Source organism: Sinohyriopsis cumingii, unplaced genomic scaffold, assembly GCF_028554795.1.
Source record: "Sinohyriopsis cumingii isolate HCF-2022 unplaced genomic scaffold, ASM2855479v2 utg003020l, whole genome shotgun sequence".
NCBI classification, from domain to species: domain Eukaryota; kingdom Metazoa; phylum Mollusca; class Bivalvia; order Unionida; family Unionidae; genus Sinohyriopsis; species Sinohyriopsis cumingii.
Window position 1 is genome coordinate 94,614 of NW_028316368.1, and position 22,789 is coordinate 117,402.

A 22,789-nucleotide genomic window follows, 5' to 3' on the forward strand; every position below is an offset into this window, starting at 1 on the left:
ATTTTAAGAGAAAACAATCTGTTTCGTACATATAATTTGGAGATAATGAAACACAGAGCGCTCCGCCATTGTTTGTAGCTTTCAACTACCGATCATAAGATTAGTTTTAAGTTGTTGAAAATCAATAAAGTTAGAAAAGAATTGTTCAAAAATATTTAATATAATTGAGATGTGAGCATACTGTATTTTATCGGATAGACGTTACCATTGCAACGACAATAAATGATGTGGGTGTCACGGAATTGTGTATGATTTATATCAATATGTATATCTGATCAAAAGTGTTTTCGGGTTTCTTTGCCACGTACAGCGTCACCCGAGGGTGGTGTATTTTTTTCGGCTCTAGTTATTAAAAAATACTGAGCGCGACTCAACTCATGCTGCATGTGCAATTGCCTGCAGTCAAAACCTAAGTACCTAGCTGAGCATATCTGTAGGGTGGTGTATTTTTTTCGGCTCTAGTTATTAAAAAATACTGAGCGCGACTCAACTCATGCTGCATGTGCAATTGCCTGCAGTCAAAACCTAAGTACCTAGCTGAGCATATCAGCTAGTATACATATAGAGCAAATTCTCTATAAATAAATTAAACTACGACGCGTCTTGTCAGAAAACTTACTTCTTTACTGGAGCAAATCTTGAAAGTGAGGACTCTCGATTGATCATTCAACGGACTGAGAGGGGCCGGCAATGCGTGGGCGCTTCTTTGACCATTGATTAGTTGACTAGAGCGGGTGGAACCGGAGATACATCTTGGACGTCAAATGGGCGCCACGATAGTTATGTATATATATATATATAAAAGACATCTTAAACAAGACGCCAATCAAGTTGTACAAATAGGTGATAAGTAGTATTAATGATGTCAAATCAGCGAACAATGTATGTCCTTACCTAGAAAGAATTTAGTTCGCTCATTGTGTGATGTCAATTTTTCCGTCCAATTACTTATGTAACTCTACAATTTTAGAAACAGTTTGTGTTGAGGAGGCCGATCCCAGAGTCTTTTTGAATTTCAATATTGATATACAGAAGGAAGCGATTAACACATTTATACACCTAATTTACAAAGTGCAGGTAAGGGAATGTGTGATAATGTTTAGGAATGGACTGAAGACTGGGAAATACAGCGCAAAATAAGTTGTTAAACTCTCATGATTATATAGATACCTGAAGCGACAACGACAAACTTACAAGCATTTGATCTGAAAATACTAATTGTATTACACTGGACAACAAATTTTTACAAAAGTCATGTTACTGAAATAAAATTAGTCAATTCTTATCAATTTTTATGTGCTGAACACGAATATGACAGTCAAATTGCAAAATTGGCTCTAGTTTTTTTGTAATCTGCAAGAAATTAATGTTTACATAACGAAATGCATTCCAATAGTAAAAGGTCAACTGTAATAGCCTACCTATAAAAAATCAAGTCATTGACTACATCTTAGATTTCTTCGCCTGTCTCTTGTACAGCTGTTCGGGAGCATCTCTGAGGAGTGTCCAGCAGTAGTCAGCCAGCATTGTAGTGGACCATTTTCCTTGGTATCTTTGTTCCATTGTTGCGATATCTTGATGAAAACGTTCGCCGTGTTCATCACTAACAATACCACAGTTGCTAGGAAAGAAATCCAAATGGGAATGAAGGAAGTGAATCTTTAGAGACATATTGCAGCCAAGTTTCTTATACTTCATCAACATGTCTTCTACTAGTTCCTTATAGTTTTCTGCCCTAACATTTCCGAGGAAGTTTGTAGAAACTAGGCGAAAAGCATTCCATGCTTGTTTCGCGTCACCTTCCAGCAAGTTGTTGAACCGGTCATCTTTGAAAAGCTCTCGAATCTGAGGACCCACAAAAACTCCCTCTTTAATCTTTGCTTCGCTGAGTCAAGGGAATTTTTCATGCAGGTATCGGAATGCTGGCAAAGTCCGGTCAATGGCTTTCACGAAGTTCTTCATCAAACCTAGTTTGATGTGAAGGGGTGGTAGCAAGATTTTCTGAGCCTCAACCAGAGCTGGGTGTTGGATATTCTTCTCTCCAATGGCTACATTCTGCCTGTGAGTCCATTCCTTCCTCATGTAGTGCATTTCCCTTGCTCGGCTATCCCACTCGCATAAGAAACACATGTATTTTGTATATCCTTGCTGCAGTCCCATTAAAAGGGCAACTACCTTCAAATCACCACAGAGGTGCCAGCTGTACTTGTTATACTCAATGGAATTCAGTAGCTGCCTTAAGTTATCGTATGTCTCTTTCATGTGGACAGCATACGCTACTGGAATAGATGGAAGAATGTTTCCATTGTGCAAAAGCACAGCCTTGAGACTCAGTTTCGAAGAGTCCACAAATAGTCTCCATTCTTGTGGGTCATGAGTGATTTTTAAAGCATTCATGAGGCCCTCAATATCGGAACAGAATATCAGATTACTTTCCTTTCTGAAGAAAGGCTCCAATTGCTGGTGGCGCTTTCGATATGCAGTAATTGTGACATCTTCTTCTAGAAGATTCCATTGTTGGAGTCTTGATCCTAGCAATTCTGCCTTGTTCTTTGATAAGTCCAAATCACGAATCAGGTCATTTAGTTCTTCCTGTGTTATTCTGTGTGGGGTTGATGATGCACCACAGTGAAAATCTGGATCACTGCATGCTGATGGACCAGGAGAAGAACAGGTCGACTCACCTTTGTCTTCGTCAGATGAATCAAGAGAATATTCTGCTGAAGGTTCTGGAATAGGAAGTCCCTCACCATGTGGAACTGGTCTCAATGCAGACGGAATGTTTGGGTAGACTATTCTCGACTTCTTTCGCTTCGTTATTCCGCCGGAAAGAGGAGGAACCAAGCAGAAGTAACAGTCATTTAGGTGGTTGCTTGGCTCTCTCCACACCATTGGGACTGCAAACGGCATTGATGACCTTTTGCAATTCAACCACTGTGAAAGCTGTGTTGTACATGTAGCACAGCATATATGCGGAGCCCAAGGCTTGTCTTGGTCACCAACCTTGCATCCGAAGTAAAGATGATATGCCTTCTTCACTTGAGAATTGATACTTTTCTTCTGGTTGGCAAAAGTCACTTCCCCACAAATATAGCAAAAATTGTCCGCGGTATTAACACACTTTCAAGGCATTACTGTTCTTTATTGTACGTAAATGGATAAAATAATAAGTTTTATGTAACAGTAGCTTGAACTGTCTCGCACAACGTCTAAAATATTTTAAATGCTGAACCTATCTGATTGGGCTTTATATAGTACACTGCTTACGTCAGCTTCAGCAGCCGCCTGGCATTAGTATAATAGGCCTACACATGTATAGTACACTGCTGACGTCAACTTACTTCAGCAGCCGCATGGCATTAGTATTGCATTGCATCAGAAAATGATGCAATCAACTGTGGATGATGTGAGCATGATGGTATTATGCAATGTTACATCATTATTCCGGATGTTGCTGCAGTCCTACTGGAGAAATTTACACAGTGAAACATAGAAAATGAGGTATATGAATATCTTCAAAACGAGAGCCAATACAAATTTTTCACGGTTATATTCGTGTTCGGCACACCAAAATACTACAGATTAGGGCCTTTTCAAGTCAGTAATGATTTCACTGTTGACCAGTGATATCCAACCATGTACATACCATTCAACACTAAATATCCAACCATGTACATACGATTCTTCATTAAATATCCAACCATGTACATACCATTCTACACTAAATATCCAACCATGTACATACCATTCTACACTAAATATCCAATCATTACACTAAATATCCAACCACGTATGAGATAGGAATGCTAATATGCATTACATAGTTTGCTTATTTGGGACCAATAATAGCGAATGGACCATTCCTACAGTAACAATTTCACAAAAGAGATTATATTTGTTCAACATTTCAGAAGTGTGCTTTATTAAATGTTTTAAGTGCAGATACGACGACAACAATCCGTCAAAGGAACAGTGTTGCGTCATAAACCACTATCAGCATAGTTGACAACAGAATGTTTGCGTTAACACTTTCTTTACGAAGCCTAGATTTGCCACTTCCATCTGAACAACATCCTTACCGTCAAACATAATCAGGGTAAATCTTCAACAGCATGTATGAATGAAACCCTTTTTCTGCCAGTGTGTATTAATCATACAATTATGTGGTACATTCTTTGAGTAGCAATGTATTCTAAGGATAAAATAATAATAATAATAATAATAATAATAATAATAATAATAATGAGAAGAAGATGAAGAAGAAGAAGAAGAAGAAGAAGAAGAAAAAGAAGAAGAAGAAGAAGAAGAAAAATAATTGATAAGAGTCTATGCTTTTAAAATAAGTTACAGAAACAAGTGAAGACAACAAGCTTTGTAAAATTTAACAAATACTTTATTTCCCTAGCATTCAAAGTGAAAAATGAGAAAAATGAAGTTAAAGTGTTACGAACTAAATCCAAAATTAATCCAAGAATTAAAAAACACAAGACCTATCAATGAAAACTTCTAAATGAATCTCAGTTCAAATCCCGATGAAATTCCAAGATGGAAGACGATGGCGACAATATTAACCTACGAAGTGCAGATGTGTCAACAGTCTTTTGTTGAATCACTGAAAATATTATTCCACTGTTAAATTCCTTATAAATTCAAGTGCATGTCTTTGCCCAAGAATTATTGTAGCAATTATTTTTTTCAGAGATAATAATCCCATGGAATTAAAAAAATTGAAGAAAATAAAATTCAGTCAACTGGTCACAACATGATACAATTTAACGTGTCAGATGTCAAAGAACGACTGGCAATCCTTTATCATTACATCAATTATACGCCTAAGACACAAAACAAATTCCAGAATGGGGGACAAAAGTTAATTCTTCTGGAAGAAAAAAGAAGTTCGTTTGCCAATTGACACACGATACTTGTCATATCGTCCAGGTGTGACCTTTACTCAACTTAATGATTCTTACTCTGGGAAAGATTTAAAAAACATTTTTAAAATTGTTTACCAAAACTGTCACTGATTTTGGAACAAGGTTAGGAACTTGATACAATGTTTCTATTGTGAATTGTTTACGTCGAAAATATAAAAGAATCAGTCAGGTCAAACATAACTGACCTCTGTACTGGACAATATATAATCCCGTAAATAATAATACATTATAATATCATGTAGTGGGATTAAAAAAATTTAAAACAATAAAACAATTAAATAATAATAATAATAATAATAATAATAATAATAATAATAATAATAATAAAAATAATAACGTTCATCTAGGAAATTAGAAATATGCATCTCCCTCTATTAAAACGTGACATGTTTCCCTTTTTGAGAGATTGAGAATATTGAATGGTATGTTCAGGTATAAAAGAAAACGTGAATTCAATCATATAAGATATGATTAGTATCGATATACCTCGCTACAGGCAGCAAACATCAATCAATGCATTACAAAGAATAACAATATGATTACAGCAATCAGTAAAAATTGTAGTCCTTAGGTCATGCCTCTATTCTCAACGGGGTACCTTTGGTAGCTCATCGGTTACAGGTGCTGCTGCTTCAAACGATTTTGCTGCTGGTATCTGAACTGAAACAATGTATTTGTTTATATTCCAAAAGGTAACTCGTTGGTTCTGTTAATTGACGTTATTCTACATGCATGAACCGATAGTTTATTCACGTGCCAAGAACAAAAATTGTGATGGGATCTGAAACCAATCACACATGTCCTCCACCATTTCAGTTGTCAAGTTAGTTATTAGAACATTTGGACTAAAACACTATCATTCAATTATTTTGAATTCGACCATTGGTTTTCTGGATTAAATCATTGGGATACATCAAGTCTGTTAGTAAATCAAACTATTCAGGACTACCGGTACATCAGCACATTCAAGGCGTGGAATTCTTCCGGAATATTCCATAATTCTGTACATCTGATAGAACATTTAGGAATTATTTGGGATTTAATTAAAAGTGCTCTAAGTTAATTATATATTTCCACGTTATATTCTAAGAATAAAAAATATTTTGTCACATTGTAAGAAAATTGTAGGCTTTTTGTTTAATGTTATTTAGTTTAAGACCATAGAGTACGAACAATCTTTTTTCAGACATTCCAATACAATCGTCCTTACGCCAAGCATAAATAAAATGATCATCTTTTTGCAGTCTCAACAGGACCTAGACGTTGAAAGTTTAATTAGTAAATAGCATAGTTTAGATAAATAGCATGAACAGTGCAGCATAACCGATCATTTACCTCTCTTATTTGCCCCTCACTTTTATTGATTATTCCGATTTGCTTGCTATTTTCCCTTAGTAAATTACTAGTGTTTCGTTCTCGTCCTGAACAAGATATTTACGGAACATCTCGACCTCAAGGTACTTATTGTTCCAGACAAACCATTCTAAAAATGTTAGATGCAAGAAGACTAGCTAAGTAGCATACCTAAATCTGTGATGACAATATAATACCATTCCCGTACAAGCATCCTTATACGCACAATTCGCAAATAAGCACGCCTGTACACACAATTCGCATCGAAGAATGCTTCTACACACATTTCACTTCTAAGCATGTTTGTATAAACCATTCATATACAAGCATTCTTGTAGACACGCTTCACATACAATCAATATTGTACACAGTTCGCATATAAGCGTGCATGTACACACATTTGGTAAACAAAAATGCTTGTATACACAATTCACCTATAAACATTCTTGTACACGAAATTAACATATTAGCATGCTGGAGCACACAATTCACATATAAGCATGTTTGGTTACAAAATTCAAGCATAAGCATGCCTGTAAACAGCATTCACATATGAGGAGAAGTTTGCTAGTAGCTACATGGGAGGATTCAGGATATTACATGGGAGGGTCGTTAGGGGATTCAGGATATCCTTTAACAAAATACATCATTATCCTCAAGCTTAATCTACCATTCCACTCGGAAATCAATTTTAATATAGCTCATTGTAAATGAGAAATGTCATTGCTGATGAGTATTTTAGATATGTTTGAATAGACTAGAATGTTGAAGATAAAGGAATGGATTGATTTCGAATAAATAAGAAACTCCAACGTCATGAGACTAACATGGCTGATAATTGATTTTTCCAAAACAATGTTTACTTTACTACATATAATTTCATGACATTTGTCGTGCATACCACATAACCTGCAAATATAAATTGAAATAAAAGGTAATGAACAAGACTCAACCAATTGTTTTCTGTTATTAATGTACTGAATTGTGTGAAAATGTTCTGATACTCTTTGGTAAGGACATTCATTCCATTTAACTGGAAATATTTGGTTATCACATAAGAAAGATGAAACCATATCGAAGCTTAATACAAATATGAGCGATGGATATTTTATTTTGCATCTTTGTTTCCTGTAGGAAAAAGAAGACTTTAAACTTTGGAAAATATATTTTTCTGTTTTAACGCTTATCCATTTCAAGGTGATTATTTCATAACTAAACAAATACTTATTAAACTAAACGAATACTTTTATATCAGTCATATACTTTGTAAAACGCGGTTATTTTGCATAAATTTAGAATTAAAAGGTAGACATGACATTAATTTGAACAACTGCTAAGGTTTATGCCAGTGAGAAACGTCCTATGTACAAGGACATCACTTAACATCCAGCCGGCCGCTTGGATTTAGACATCCAATCTGGTTAGGTCCGTTGTCGGAGGATATGACAGCTATTTCTGCATTTGGTGATGAATGGTCTTCAACAGATGTTGCAAACCTCTCTCTCATCGTTGAGCTAGTCAGCCGTCCTGGCTTCAAACTTCCACGACATATGTTGACCACGCTAAACAGTTTTCGGGCAGGACAGGGTCGTTGTACAGTCAAACGTGTCCGATGGGGCAAGGCCAGTGAATCTTCGTTTATCTGTTAAGCTTTACGGACGATGTCACACACTGTGAACAATTGACAGGCTACGCACCATGATAATGATAACGATGTTAAATGGCTGCGCATGCATTACACACGATAAAAATAAATAAACATTTTTAAAAAGAAACTTCTATACTGAATTAAAAGCATTTCACATGAATATCCACTTGGCACATTAATGTCATATGAAACTAGTATCGCAATATATTGTCTATAATAATTAAAACAAAGGAATTATTCATGTTTGATTATTTTCTTTTTTATGAACAGATGCTTGCAAACAAATGGTGGATGCTTGCCTTTCATGCTAGGAAAATGTGCTGAAGTAATTGTATAACAAATGCATGACCCAACAAATCCCAAAACCAGAACTGCTACATGACCTGAACAGTCTTAATGATGAAATTTATGAGCGTGGAAATAATAATCAACAACAAATTAGACGTGTTTATTTAAACTTATGTGTCATGTCTAGTTACTTTAGTGTGAGAATTCAAGTTTTGCATCACAAGGGGAGATTTCTGGTATTTGAATTAATGTTTAAAGAATAAAAATAAACTGCCTCGATTGCCATCTGTTTCTCTGTTGACTGCCTCTTAACCATTAATTCACGACCTGTTCACCAAAGGCAAGTCAGTATTTACTATATTTGACATTTACACAGTGACTGAAATTTGTCTTTTTGGCATGTCCAGCTGTCATAATAACTAGCTTAGCATTATTTGATTCAACTATTCTTACATGATAAAATGCGTCTGATCAAAGTGTATCAGTTTGTTACAAAACATATATTGAATAAACTAAAAGAGTTATTAGGCATTATAACATTAGGGTAAACAGTATTCAGTAATGTTAAATCTCACTTCAATTTCAATTTATGTTACTCCAGAAGACTGAAAACATATTGCTGTCTGAAATGTATATAATATGAGCATTATATGCACAACGTTTAGAAAAGTTATATTCTATATTTTGAGTGGACGGGGAGGATATCACAATATCGCTTACTACAGTGGAGAAATAAAATGACATTCAAATCGCTTGTTTTCTGCATTTACCATTAATTCCTGTAAAAAAACAATTCGAGAATCTCCATTTCCGTCACGCCATTTATTTAACATCTTGTTTAGTTTTTCAACGCTTATTTTAAATAAAACACATTCACACGATTGTTTATTGTTTAAATATAGTATATTCTATTAGAATAACATTGTCTGTACTTTATGTTCAATCCAGTATAAATGAGTTTTAGAAATCCTATCGAAATATAAAGACAACCTCGTACAGAAGTAATCCTAATGAGATGTACTTTCCTGTACACAAAAATCATCCTAGCGAGATGCACACAGACATACTCATACACAAAAATTCCATCCTATCGAGATGTACACAGATATACTCATACACTTGAAATCTTAATAAAATGCAAAGACATACTCGTATACAAAATATCATAACGAGATGTACAGGCACACTCGCACATATATTTAAAGAATAAGAGGCTGTTTTTTATTTTTGTGAATGTGTATGTATGTACGTGTATACACACACACACACACATATATATATATATGTGTGTGTGTGTGTGTGTGTGTGTGTGTTGTACCCACTATTAATTGCTTTTGATTGGTCTATACAGTTTAATGAAGCATAATAATTTACAAAAATTCAATACAAGTACAAAAACACAGCGTCATTGCACACCTACAGATTGATTATAGTGCACATAAATACAATCTGTTACAGCGAAATCTATTGTGAGAGTGTATTTATATCCTTATGCAAATTTCATACATGCAGTCATGATGATTACTGGAAGAAGCTGCTCCGCCTATTTTTACGTCAACATTGTTGCCGCTTTTTTAAAACAATTTTCTTGACGTGCCCAGCATCCTATGTAGAGCTTCACCATTCAAAAAGTCCTTTTTATAAGGGTGTTTCTCATTTGGCGATATTGTTCTTTGATGGTACATTTATCTGATGCAATTTACATTTGAGACTCTACATCTGTTAAAAGGGTAAGTATAACATCATTTATTTGTGCGTGTGTTGATATATCAAGCTACGAGTAAATAGAAATGATCCCTATTATGTTCCCGGCAATTAACGATGCAGATGTCCAATCAAAGGAGAACGTGAATCATAATTCATAATTCTGTCCAGGTAGGTGTTTTGCACATTATTCTAAGCGATTAAAACAAACATTGTGATTAGGTTTATTTAAGACGACTCTTTTACTCGTCGTTAGAATTACTATTTTTAATGATATGAAACTAATCAGATAACAATCCTCATAACTTTCATCGAGCCACAAATGACTATTTTTCTTGGCGTGGTTGTAATATTGTTTTTGTAGTCTTACAAACTGGCCATATCATTGCATTGTGTAACTTTCATGTCATACATCCATCCATCCATCCATCCATCCATTCATCCATCCATCCATACATACAAACATACATACATGCATGCACGAGTACATTCATGCATACGTTGTACGTACATTAGCGCTTGCGTGTTTTATTTACGTTTCAATTTCTTCGCATAGAAGCGAAATTTACTAAGAAAACTTGATATTGAAAAATGTCAGTTTAGAGTATTAAACAGTCAGGATGATTTTTCTTCTAGGAGTCTAAATGAAACTGTTGCATATGTTCTCATTATTATATAATTAAAGAGATTACTTTACATCTATCCGTTGAACAAGAATAATGGATGGATTGAACAAATTTACGATTACATAGAGGACAGGATGAAGACTTACTTATCAATTTACTTATTTACATTCGACATGAAAATGTACATTTCAGTTTGACTATCTTTATTGTAATACAGATTAATATAATTTGAGCATGTGTATGGCGTTTTGCGTCATTTGAACGCATTACAGATATGCACACTTGTGAGTTTAAATAACTATATTCTGTGACGATTCGGAAACAAAGTTTTAAAGTAAACCAAAGCTGTGTTCTGGGGATACAGATGCACAGCCCATATAGAAAATTAACGTTCTTGCGATACAGATGTCCAGCCCGTATAACACTCTAAAGTTCTGGCGATAGAGATACCACGCCCATCTAAGACACTATCGTTCAGGCGATACAGATGCCAAGCCCATATCAAAAACTACCATTCTGGCTACACAGATGCCCAGCCCATATAGCAAACTAAGGAAACTGATGTTGAAACATAATTCAAAGTCAAACCAAAATATATCTCAGTTTGATGCGTGGAACCTCACCAAAATCGTTTTATATCACACAGAATAGCAGACATTGATTCAGATCACGGAATACTTTGCAAATATGGAAAGTAATTCTTAATTTAAGAACAGTGCTTTAACACAATAAATTCAAAATATGAGCTATATATTTTATTTACTGAGTGGGTTGGTTGTCGGTTTATGGAATGCATGCAAAGTATTAGAGCATACTGCATTCTTAGGCACTAATTACACTATTTCTTCTCAAAATATTAAAATTAGTTTATCAAATCCTGCAAACATAGTTGCGCCATGCTCAGTTAATTTCATAATTTCATGTCTTAAGTATATCATATATAAGTTGAATCTTACCAAAAAGATTGTGAACTATCAATGCAAAAAAATGTAAAATAATATACGAGTGTTTCCGCCGTAATGTGCCTAAGTCTGGAGTCGTGATGTGCCTTAGTATGGTGGTCGTGATGTGCCTTAGTCTGGCAGTCGTGATATTCCTTAGTCTTGGAGTCGTAATGTGCCTTGATCTAGGAGTCGTGATGTAATATAGTCTGGGAGTCGTGATGTGCCTTAGTCTGGGGGTAGTGATGAACTTTAATCTGGGGGTCGTAATATGTCTTAGTCTTGGAATCGTGATGTGCTAACATTCTAGATGTTACAAGATGATATAATCAAAAAGTCTCAAATTGCCATCACAATAGTCCCTTGAATAGTAATATAGTCCGAAGCATTAATGATCATTTATTAAATCCAATAAAAATAATCCTCTCAAATTAAAAATTAAACAGAACTAAACGACCGACTCCACTTGAAATGTTAAAACAGGAATAAACATTTCTGATGTAAAGAGTCTTAATATAAAAACCTTAGTCACAATCAGAGGCCAATGTTAAAGGTCAGAAATTCCAGAAAATTATATATTGTAAACAAGGTCATATCATTCACTCAAATTTTATTAAAGAACATGGCAAATATCAAATAGACAATGAACAATGCAAAATATACATGTGACAGTACATCTGCAATTAGATTATCCTTTCCCTTCGTGTGCCTAATGTCAGTGTTGTGTTCGTGCAAAATCAAACGACCTTAACAATCTCTGATATTTTGTTTTGTTTTTCATTTTGTTAATGAAAAACAGGGGATTGGGATCACTGAATACAATATTCGGAGAAGGAACTCAATTCGCATACTCTTCAAAGTGGCAAATCCAGTATCAAAGCCAAATATTGCTTCCGAATTGTGGAATAATTTATAAGGTGCTTGTTTAGGTTTTTGATAAAAAATATAGCACAGCGGACGTTCCATCCCATTTTTGTCTTCTTGAATGAATACTCCACTAACTCTTACATCACTTGCATCAGCACGTTTTAACTTACTGATTGTAATCTGTAGCGGCAAATCGTGCACCTTTAATTCCAGAATTAAAATGTATTAGAAGATTCCTGATATTTATTCACACCAATGAAACTTAGTTTTCTTACTCAACAAATTGGTTAGAGGAACTTCAGTCAGGGACAAATTTGATAATATCCAGCCATTCCCCAAATTACATCAGTTGCTTTTACTGATAGGCATGAAATGCTGAGTTATCATGGACCTTATTTTATATTGGCTTAACTTGACCGTGTATCACAAAATGTTTCAAAAGCTATAACAAAAACACGGCAAAACTCACTTTTACCTACAATAATTGTCATGTTTGCAAGCATTAGTCGTTCAATGAATTTCCAAACGTTTTTCAAGTGATTTTTCCAGATGGCTTCATAGATGACTACGTCATTGATATAAGCGTCACAATTATATAGACCAGACGTTATCATGTTCATGAAGCTCTGGAAAGCTAAAGTAAGACATCTCATACCAAAAGGCATCCTTTTATATTGATAATGTCCATCTAGGGTCACAAATATCCTTGGCCCATCTAAAGAGTGGAATTAGATACAATCCTTTCAAAAGGTCTAACCCGGTATCATAGTTTGCATGTCCATCTTTGTCAGTGCAATAATCGATTTTAGACATTGAAAATTATTCTACTTTGGTGACGCTGTTCACTTTTCTAGTGTCGGTGCGCATTGTAAAAGTATTATGAGATTTTGGCACTATACTACATGGAGAACTGCAAATACATTGACATAGTTCTATGAAATCATTCTCCAGCAAATAATGAATTTTTATTCAGACATTCCTTTTAAGATGATTCATTCTGTAAATAAGATGTTGGATAGATGTAGAATCTACAATGTTAGAGATATGGTAGATTTTATTGTTCGTGTTGGCACATATGGAAGTGTCCATATTTATATTACAGCCATTTTCGTATGGATATTGATGTGAGAGTTTGTTTCAAATTATTTATATTTCTGAATTTGGAAGATCGTTTAACTATAGTCAAATTGCATTGCATCGTTTAAATACTCACTGTGTGAGACAGGTACAAATAAACTGAGTGATAGCATAAATATCTCTGTCAACATATTCCAATGACATATTTACAAATTATGTATGTTTTAGACTCTTATGAGATTTAATAATATAATTTAATTGGCTTAATTTATTTCATCTGTATTAGAGCCATGCTACATAGCCTGAAGAAGGTTTTGAGGTTTGGGGCAAGAAAGCCAGAACTCTATTACCAGGCCGAAAATTCTCGTCCTTTGCGTTGCTGTCATAACTTAATTTTGTTTCTGATTTGGCTAGACAGAGTGAATATTAGTACTTGCCACTTCACAAGTCTTTGGAAACTGATATTTGAACTGAGAGGCGTCGTCAGTGAGATTAATCTTTGAGTTTTCTATTGCAGGAAGTTTCTACTTTAATATTGTCATTGCTCCACAGACAGTATGTCCAATAACTATTACAACAAGGACTAAAACCTAATGTTTATTGAAAAAAATTTAATTCCGTAACGAACAATAGAGGAATACCTTCAACTCAATCATTTGATGTATCAAAGCGATATGACAGAATGATATTTTCCAAAGTTTGATGAAATCTCTCTAAAGTCTTTTGACTTTTATGTTGAAATGCAGAAGACTTAAACTGTTAAATGCCGTAAATATGCAAATATACTGGAAAATATCGGACATGCAAATTTACCCTTGATAATGTTGGTCGGATTTAGGAAGGCCCTGAATTAGAGGTTTTAGTATGGTTTCAGTTGCAATATTCCTCCACGGAATCGCCTCTGAAAATTATGTGGTTGTACACGTTATGGTCAACAAGCATAGGTTGCCTAACGTGGTATTAGGTAAGAGATCGATCTGTTATTTGGTTTGTGAAATGCAAGGATATGTTGCATATAAGCAAAGGAGGTCAATAGCCTTGAGTAAGACTTTCCTGTCTATATGACTTAGGTTATGAGCAACAGTTTGAAAACACAATGACTACACGTAACCAGCCGGTGCATCAGATGGTCTATAATTTCTCATAATGACCCCCATTTTAACAAAATAACCAACTGATACATGTTAGGTTGCAATTTCTCTAATAGCCCTATGCAACATACATAAACACTTCCGGATCATATTCCCTTCCGATAACGAGAGACTGTTTTTTATTACAATGATTAGAATAAAAAGTATTTTAGTACTATGATTAGAATAAAGAAAATGAGTAGTAAAGATAGAATCAGTTTGATCAATTGATTGATCAATAAAAGGAGCAAAGAAGACGGAAAAACAAATGTGTCAACTAAAGGAATAATTTCCTAAGCTACATCATGTTCGAGACTATTTTAGTCACAGTCATTGGTGACACTCAATGATAAACTGCTCAAATTTGATGTTTAATGGAAAGAAACAAAAGGGAATATTTATAATTACTGGCAGAAGACTGTATCTGCATAAATAAGGTCCCTGTATGTGGTCATCTAGGTTTGTTGTGCTATGTAGGCTAATATGGGATTTTATTGGGCGTGGCCAATCTAGCACCTGAAAAGTGAGATTCCGCCATTAAGGGGTCTCAAAACTAATTGTTTGCTACCTGTCTTGTACACTTGCAGTTTGTAACTGGCTATGATTGCTTAAAACATTGAGTCACTGCTCTGTAGAGTTTGACAATGTTCCGCATGTTTGAATACGTGTATACGCATGTTTGAATACGTGTATGTGCATGTTTGAATACGTGTATATTCATGTTTGGATACGTGCATATTCATGTTTGAATACGTGTATATGCGTGTTTGAATATGTGTATATGCATGTTTGAATATGTGTATATGCGTGTTTGAATATGTGTATATGCATGTTTGAATACGTGTATAAACATGTTTGAATACGTTTACATGCATGTTTGAATACGTGTATATGCGTGTTTGAATACGTGTATATGCATGTTTGAATACGTGTATATACATAATTGAATATGTGTATATGCATGTTTGAATACGTGTATGTGCATGTTTGAATACATGTATATGCGTGTTTGAATACGTGTATATGCATGTTTGAATACGTGTATATGCGTGTTTGAATACGTGTATATGCATGTTTGAATACGTGTATATACATAATTGAATATGTGTATATGCATGTTTGAATATGCGTTTATGCATGTTTGAATACGCGTATATGCATGTTTGAATACGTGTATGTGCATGTTTGAATACGTGTATATGCGTATTTGAATACGTGTATATGCATGTTTGAATACGTGTATATGCATGTTTGAATACGCCTATATGCATGTTTGAATACGTGTATGTGCATGTTTGAATACGTGTATATGCATGTTTGAATATGTGTATATGCTTCTGACATGTATGCGTATTTGAGATTTAGTTTAACTTATACTTTATCAACAGTTTCATTTATACTATTAAGATTGTTTTAGGTGGGTTCGCAGAAAGTCAGATGTTATTTGGGCACTATTTACTGCCGTGGTTTTATTCTGCGTCCATTTCACGTTTTGGGCTCATATCTGGAAATTAACCTTAACAATTATCTGCTCTGATTATTTGGTTAACTTCATCTGACAACATTTACAATATATATATATATATATATATATATATATATATATATATATATATATATATATATATATATATATATTATTACCTTTGATGATTATCAAGGATCTTTAATGAACGAGAAGTGACTTGTATTGTTTCCGTATCATCATTTTGCTCATCAGCTGCACCAATATTTGTACTTCATGAACATGATGTATTCATTCATATTGAAAATATTTATTTTTATATTATGATGTCTTTAGAGGCATTCCATCCATATTTAGTAATGTTGCACTGTTGACATTTCCTTCTACCTTCATATATTACATGTTGCAAACAAAATATTTTTATTTAGCTTAGGAACCGTCATCTGAAAACTGTGTTCAGGTTTAATCATCTCTATTGTTTATGAGATATCGTAATGTGTGGTAGTCTCATTTTAATCTAACGTGGTATCTTTCATATCTGTGGCGAGTTGCTTTTAACTGTGTTTTCTACTTCTTTTGATATGTTATGATCTATTATTGACAAAATCTTGTAAGCGTAATGTACATTAACGTTCCTCACAAACGTGAAGAATATTACTTGATCATAAAATGATGACATCACTGCTTCCATTTATGATAGTTTGCTTTTTCTTGGATACATTATTCTTTCATGCTTTCATTTATTTTGTACTGCATAGAAACATATTGAACAACATTATTTCCAAGAATGTTCAAATAATGATCTACGCTTTTGTTACAAATGCAAAATCGTTTGCTCTTAATCTCTGCTCGAACTGCCTGATCTTAGTGAATCTTGTAAAATTGTTATCTGCTGCAGCCAAATCAATAATGATTTGCTCAAGTATACCAATATGTGAGTTGTTTATATCGTTCCGGAGAATATAATAATAGATGCTGAAAAGCATTATTTACTAACATGCATTTAACAATATATACAGAAAATGAATGCATTAGTTGGATAAGAACAGCTAATAGATTAAACTCGCTGCATCTAAACAAATAGTTTGCCTATGAAATGAGATTACCACCATATCTAACGATTGACGTATTCTTCAGACTGCCAAATTAGTTCTTACCTCGAATAATTACTTCTTTAAGAGCTTACGATAGAAAGACTGACGAAATCTTAGTCAATATTTCAAGCACTAATGTTTATTGTGAGGCTTACAGTTCATTATTTCATTTTCTGCTTGATCTCGTTAGTACTATAACTAGCGTCTAATTCTGTTAACATTAAGTATACTTAGATTTTAAAAAAATATTAAGCCGTTAAAGACTTAAACTTCTTATGCCAAGACATCTCATGAATACCATATTAGTAAGATAAGAACACGTACAATCAAAATAATTCTCTCCTTAATATGTAGGAGGGGGGAGGGGTTGGCAGTGCAGTTGTGATCATCCGTAGAAAGCAAGACAAATAAAAACAAGAGTTAGCGCTAGGAACGCCACTTGCAAGTCCAGTTTTCGTTCCAACATCTGCAGAAACAAACAAAAATGATAAGGCTAATAATTAACATAAAATACTATAGAAAATAATCAAGGAGTGTATTTCAAAAGAACGGTATCATCACATAATCAGCTATTACACACACAGACACACACAAACACACACATATATGCATATAAATATAGATATAGATATGTAGGTGGATAAATAGATATAATGATATAACATGGGGCTCTTTGGTGCTTTCTCAATACAACTAACTTAAGTCTGGAAAATACTCTAAACGAACGACAATTTGTTTGTTCATGATGGGCAAATTACCTTGATTCTGCATAGACAAACTACGTTCATTCCGCATGGAGAAACTACTTTTATTCCACGTGACAAACTACCTTCTGTCTGCATGGACATACTACCTTGATTCCGCGTGACAAACTACCTTCAGTCCGCATGGACAAACTGTCTTCATCCTGCGTGACGAACTACCTTCATTCCGCATGGACAAACTACCTTAATTCAGCATGACAAACTACCTTCATCCAGTGTGTCGTCAATGCATCTCTTATTACTGCCGATTTTAAGGGTTATTGTTCGCATCAATTAGTGTTAACCTTTGTAAGGAAACTCTTCTGGTGTAAAGATAAGTACTTGCATTGACTAATCGAATATCATATCCATGTTTAATAGTTAACAAGTAATCGTGACAAAAGTAAACGTTTCACTGAGTGTATTCAACGCTAAAATTGCATTAGCAAAGTAATGTCGTTCATAGTCAGTCAGATTCGAAATTATGCACATTATATAGTATACATTCAGGACACAATATGTCCCCTTCCAGCATTAACAATTAATATACGATGGATAATCGTGGTGGACTTTTCAGGGAATAATGTTTACCTATCACGTATTCATGTTCCCAGATTGACTGAATATAGGGTTCTCCAAAAGAACCCATATAAATGCAACCTTTTGAGAGTGCTTCTTTCACATAGAGATGCGGGTTCCTTTATATCAAAATTGTCTTATTAATGTTATTTCGTTTCAGAAGATTTCGTGCTGGTCTGGTTTGATTTTGTCCAGAGATTATCATTGATGGAAAGCATTGTCAAGTCTTCCGACGAAAATAAAACCATGAAAAGGTCGACTGACATGAATGTGCGATGAACACATTTACAGAGGTCTAGATCCTATCCTGAAGGAATGTCCATTGGTAATATTAACGCTATGGATAATTTGATGAATGTGCTTGTGTCAACGGTTGCGGTACGATGGTGTTTTCGAAACATCCTAGTGGTCATTGTCTTTCTTGGAATATCATTCATAATTATGAGCTTCCATCACTTCTCGACCGTAAATCACCACGGTATCGTCCGACCAAGAATTATCGATTTTCACAGACAAGGTGGGTCAACATATAGGCCATACCGTATCCAAAGCGACGATGAATACTATACCATAAATCATAAAGGTGAGATACAAAATGGCTCTGAAAATCTTAAATTTAATCTCACCACGATTGATGGAGTCAACATTGATGGAGTCTACAAAACAGGATCAGGTCATACCAAAACTCTATATCCTTTAACATTAGACGCACCATATTTGTTGTCAAATCCAACCTTATGCAAGTCAGCGGTGAATCTATCAGCTCTTGTGATAGTTCACACTGCACCGAGTCATTTTGAGAGGCGTGATGTCATGAGAAAAACATGGACTAATAATTCATATTTTCGTCACTTAGGGTCTGTCAGGATTTTGTTTCTGCTTGGCACGGTTCTTGATAATGCAACGCAAATACAAATTGAGAATGAATTTATAAAGCATGGCGATCTTGTACAAGGAAATTTTATTGATGCTTATAGAAACCTTACACATAAGGGGGTCATGGGATACAAGTGGATATCAGAGAACTGCATGAATGCTAAGATGATTGTCAAGGTTGATGATGATGTAGTTGTGGATACATACAAATTGCTAAAAGAATATATTCCAAAACTTTCTGGTAGAACACGATACATTCTTTGTAACTATATTTTTGATCGCACGATGCCAATCATAAGAGACAAGAGAAATAAATGGTACGTCGATTCTGATTTTTTCAGGGGATACCAGTTTTATCCACAATATTGCAGTGGGTTCGGTGTAATTTTATCTACTGATATTATCCGTTTTCTCTACAGGGCTGCGTATTTAACACCGTTTTTCTGGGTTGATGACGTTTATCTCTATGGAATGTTACCATCGAAGGTCAAACATATAACCTATATCTCACTTGCCGGGAATTTTTCTTTGGATTTTAAAGAAGGACTGGAATGTATTGAACATAGCATAAATCCGTGTCCCTTTCTGATATCTGGTGGGGAAAATTTAGAAGAAGTCGTAAAGTTGTGGGATGCGATGGGGAAAGCATATGAACGAACTTTAAATGTACAGTTTAAATTGTCAAATACACCATATGAAATGAATGCCGCAAATAAAACAGAGTGGCAAAGGCAAAATGAAAAATAGCCTTAGTGATAGACATTGGATGCCACAACTTAGCATTATATTAATAATAGAGGAACGACTTAAAAGCTGCAGCGAAAACGATCATAGTAACCTTGATGTAAATAAGACAGCTGGCGAAAAGGAGCAAATAAAACAGCTAAATATTTGTCGCAGAATAGAAACCGAGTGGGTTTTTGGACTAATTGAATACGACAAGGAAAATGTGTGAAAGATGGAAATTTATAAAATGAATTGATAAAGAAAAAGATATGGTTTAAAAAATACAATGATTCTCTGAAGCTGTTAACATACGACTGACCCAATCACTCTACACAAACATTCACACATTGAAAATAAACCAAATATATGAATTCAATATGAAATACAGATCCAAGAAACCTGCAGATACGTTTCACACAGTATCATATACTACACGAGAGATTCACATAATCTCAAATATGGACTCCGATAAAGATTCAAAATAATGTCATAAACTATAACAGACATTCACATAATCTCTTGGAACACAACAAAGATTCAAAATAATCTTATTAACATAAAAATGCACCCAATTTTTGGAACAACAATTGAACCAAACGTATGCTTCTAGACCCTTGTACAGTCGTACGATTCCTTGGGTTATCCCATGCTCTTATCGGCCGCTCGCACCCTTCGTGGATCCACCACATGTACAGTCATACGTATACACAAGTACAGCCAGCATACAGCCCCCTTTTGAATTAGCTACGTCTACGTCCGTGGCTCAGACATACGTACATACATACGTATCGACAGCACGCAGCCTTAAATGCTTTAGAAACTCCAGACAGCTCTAAACAGTTTCAGATAGCTCTAGACAGTTCTAGTCAACTCTAGGCAGCTCTAGTCATAGTCACAGTCAGCTACAATAAAACCAAACTGCTCATAATAATAGATTCTGTAAAAACTCTAGATATATGCTAATACATTAACCTCTAATAGTGACTTGTAATTCAAAGTTCAAATCTGCGGTGTAATAAATGCATTATTACGCGATAAGACATTACAAACCGAATAAGCTTCTCATATCAAATGAAATATAAATTGAACACTTACCCCTATGGCTGGAGAACAATGGAGAGCGTACACTCCTTGACGTGATCCAAAACGACCAGTGTCGGTTTAGAAATTGATCTTACTTGAATCCATAGGAGAGTGATCAAAAGTCAGGGTAAAATACCCGTGCATATCATATTTTTAATGTCCCTCGTCGCAAGTAATTTCCGGCGATGTACATATTAATACAGTCACTTACCTGGAAAAACACTTATTCACCCTAGACAACGTTGTACGTATGTACAACGAAAAATAGTCCAAAGGCAAAACTAAGTTATTATTTTGCCTAACTCTGTGACAATGTTTAAAACATGTTCCTGGAAAAAGAACTTTCAAATGCAGATAGGGACGCTTGATGTGGGTGAAACTAAGTTAGGAACATAATGTATGTGAATGAAACGGGAATATTATAGCGACATAGTTGAAGTGCGGATGCATAATGAAAAATATCCTTTTGTCAACGAAGTGTTCATTCAAATCTTGATATCATTTTTTGGAAGTCAGTGATTCGAGATTCTAGTTGCGTTCAAATAATGTTAGAGGAATCATGATATTTATTCATTGTAATAGCAAAGTGATCATCTTGGACCAAAACTCTACTTTGGGATTATTGTCAAATTAAATACAGTTTTCATTATATCATCGTCATCCACGAAAATTATTAGGTATAAGTATGGAGGCATATTCAAGATTATCGGTACATCAGCATGGTCAAAACTATACTTCTGGACGTGTAGTTGAAATTTAAAATTATTTGCAATTTAAATTTCCACCTTTGTATTTTAAGGAAATAAATTGTTGGTTGAACTTTACAAAACTTGTGTTTATTTCCTTCTGTTACATAGTTTAGCAACATAAGTTAATTATAAATTATCATTGATTAAACGGAACACAATGACCTTTATGTACAAATCTTTAGAAAAGACTGATAAAAGGTTGCACATTTTAAGAGAAAACAATCTGTTTCGTACATATAATTTGGAGATAATGAAACACAGAGCGCTCCGCCATTGTTTGTAGCTTTCAACTACCGATCATAAGATTAGTTTTAAGTTGTTGAAAATCAATAAAGTTAGAAAAGAATTGTTCAAAAATATTTAATATAATTGAGATGTGAGCATACTGTATTTTATCGGATAGACGTTACCATGGCAACGACAATAAATGATGTGGGTGTCACGGAATTGTGTATGATTTATATCAATATGTATATCTGATCAAAAGTGTTTTCGGGTTTCTTTGCCACGTACAGCGTCACCCGAGGGTGGTGTATTTTTTTCGGCTCTAGTTATTAAAAAATACTGAGCGCGACTCAACTCATGCTGCATGTGCAATTGCCTGCAGTCAAAACCTAAGTACCTAGCTGAGCATATCTGTAGGGTGGTGTATTTTTTTCGGCTCTAGTTATTAAAAAATACTGAGCGCGACTCAACTCATGCTGCATGTGCAATTGCCTGCAGTCAAAACCTAAGTACCTAGCTGAGCATATCAGCTAGTATACATATAGAGCAAATTCTCTATAAATAAATTAAACTACGACGCGTCTTGTCAGAAAACTTACTTCTTTACTGGAGCAAATCTTGAAAGTGAGGACTCTCGATTGATCATTCAACGGACTGAGAGGGGCCGGCAATGCGTGGGCG

At 34.7% G+C, this 22,789-nt stretch overlaps 1 protein-coding gene across 1 annotated transcript; it reads left to right on the forward strand.

Moving 5' to 3' along the window:
• The first annotated feature begins 9,753 nt into the window (after nucleotides 1–9,753).
• LOC149769929 (beta-1,3-galactosyltransferase 2-like) lies at nucleotides 9,754–22,088 on the forward strand. The gene is made up of 2 exons (XM_089949651.1): nucleotides 9,754–9,953; nucleotides 18,610–22,088. Exon 2 carries the CDS (start codon nucleotides 18,765–18,767, stop codon nucleotides 20,070–20,072), a length of 1,308 nt encoding a protein of 435 aa, XP_089805777.1. The 5' UTR covers nucleotides 9,754–9,953; nucleotides 18,610–18,764; the 3' UTR covers nucleotides 20,073–22,088.
• Nucleotides 22,089–22,789: the final 701 nt, after the last annotated feature.

Excerpts from the sequence above, each read along its gene's own strand:
- LOC149769929 (XM_089949651.1), top strand. The coding sequence starts at position 18,765 with ATGTCCATTGGTAATATTAACGCTATGGATAATTTGATGAATGTGCTT.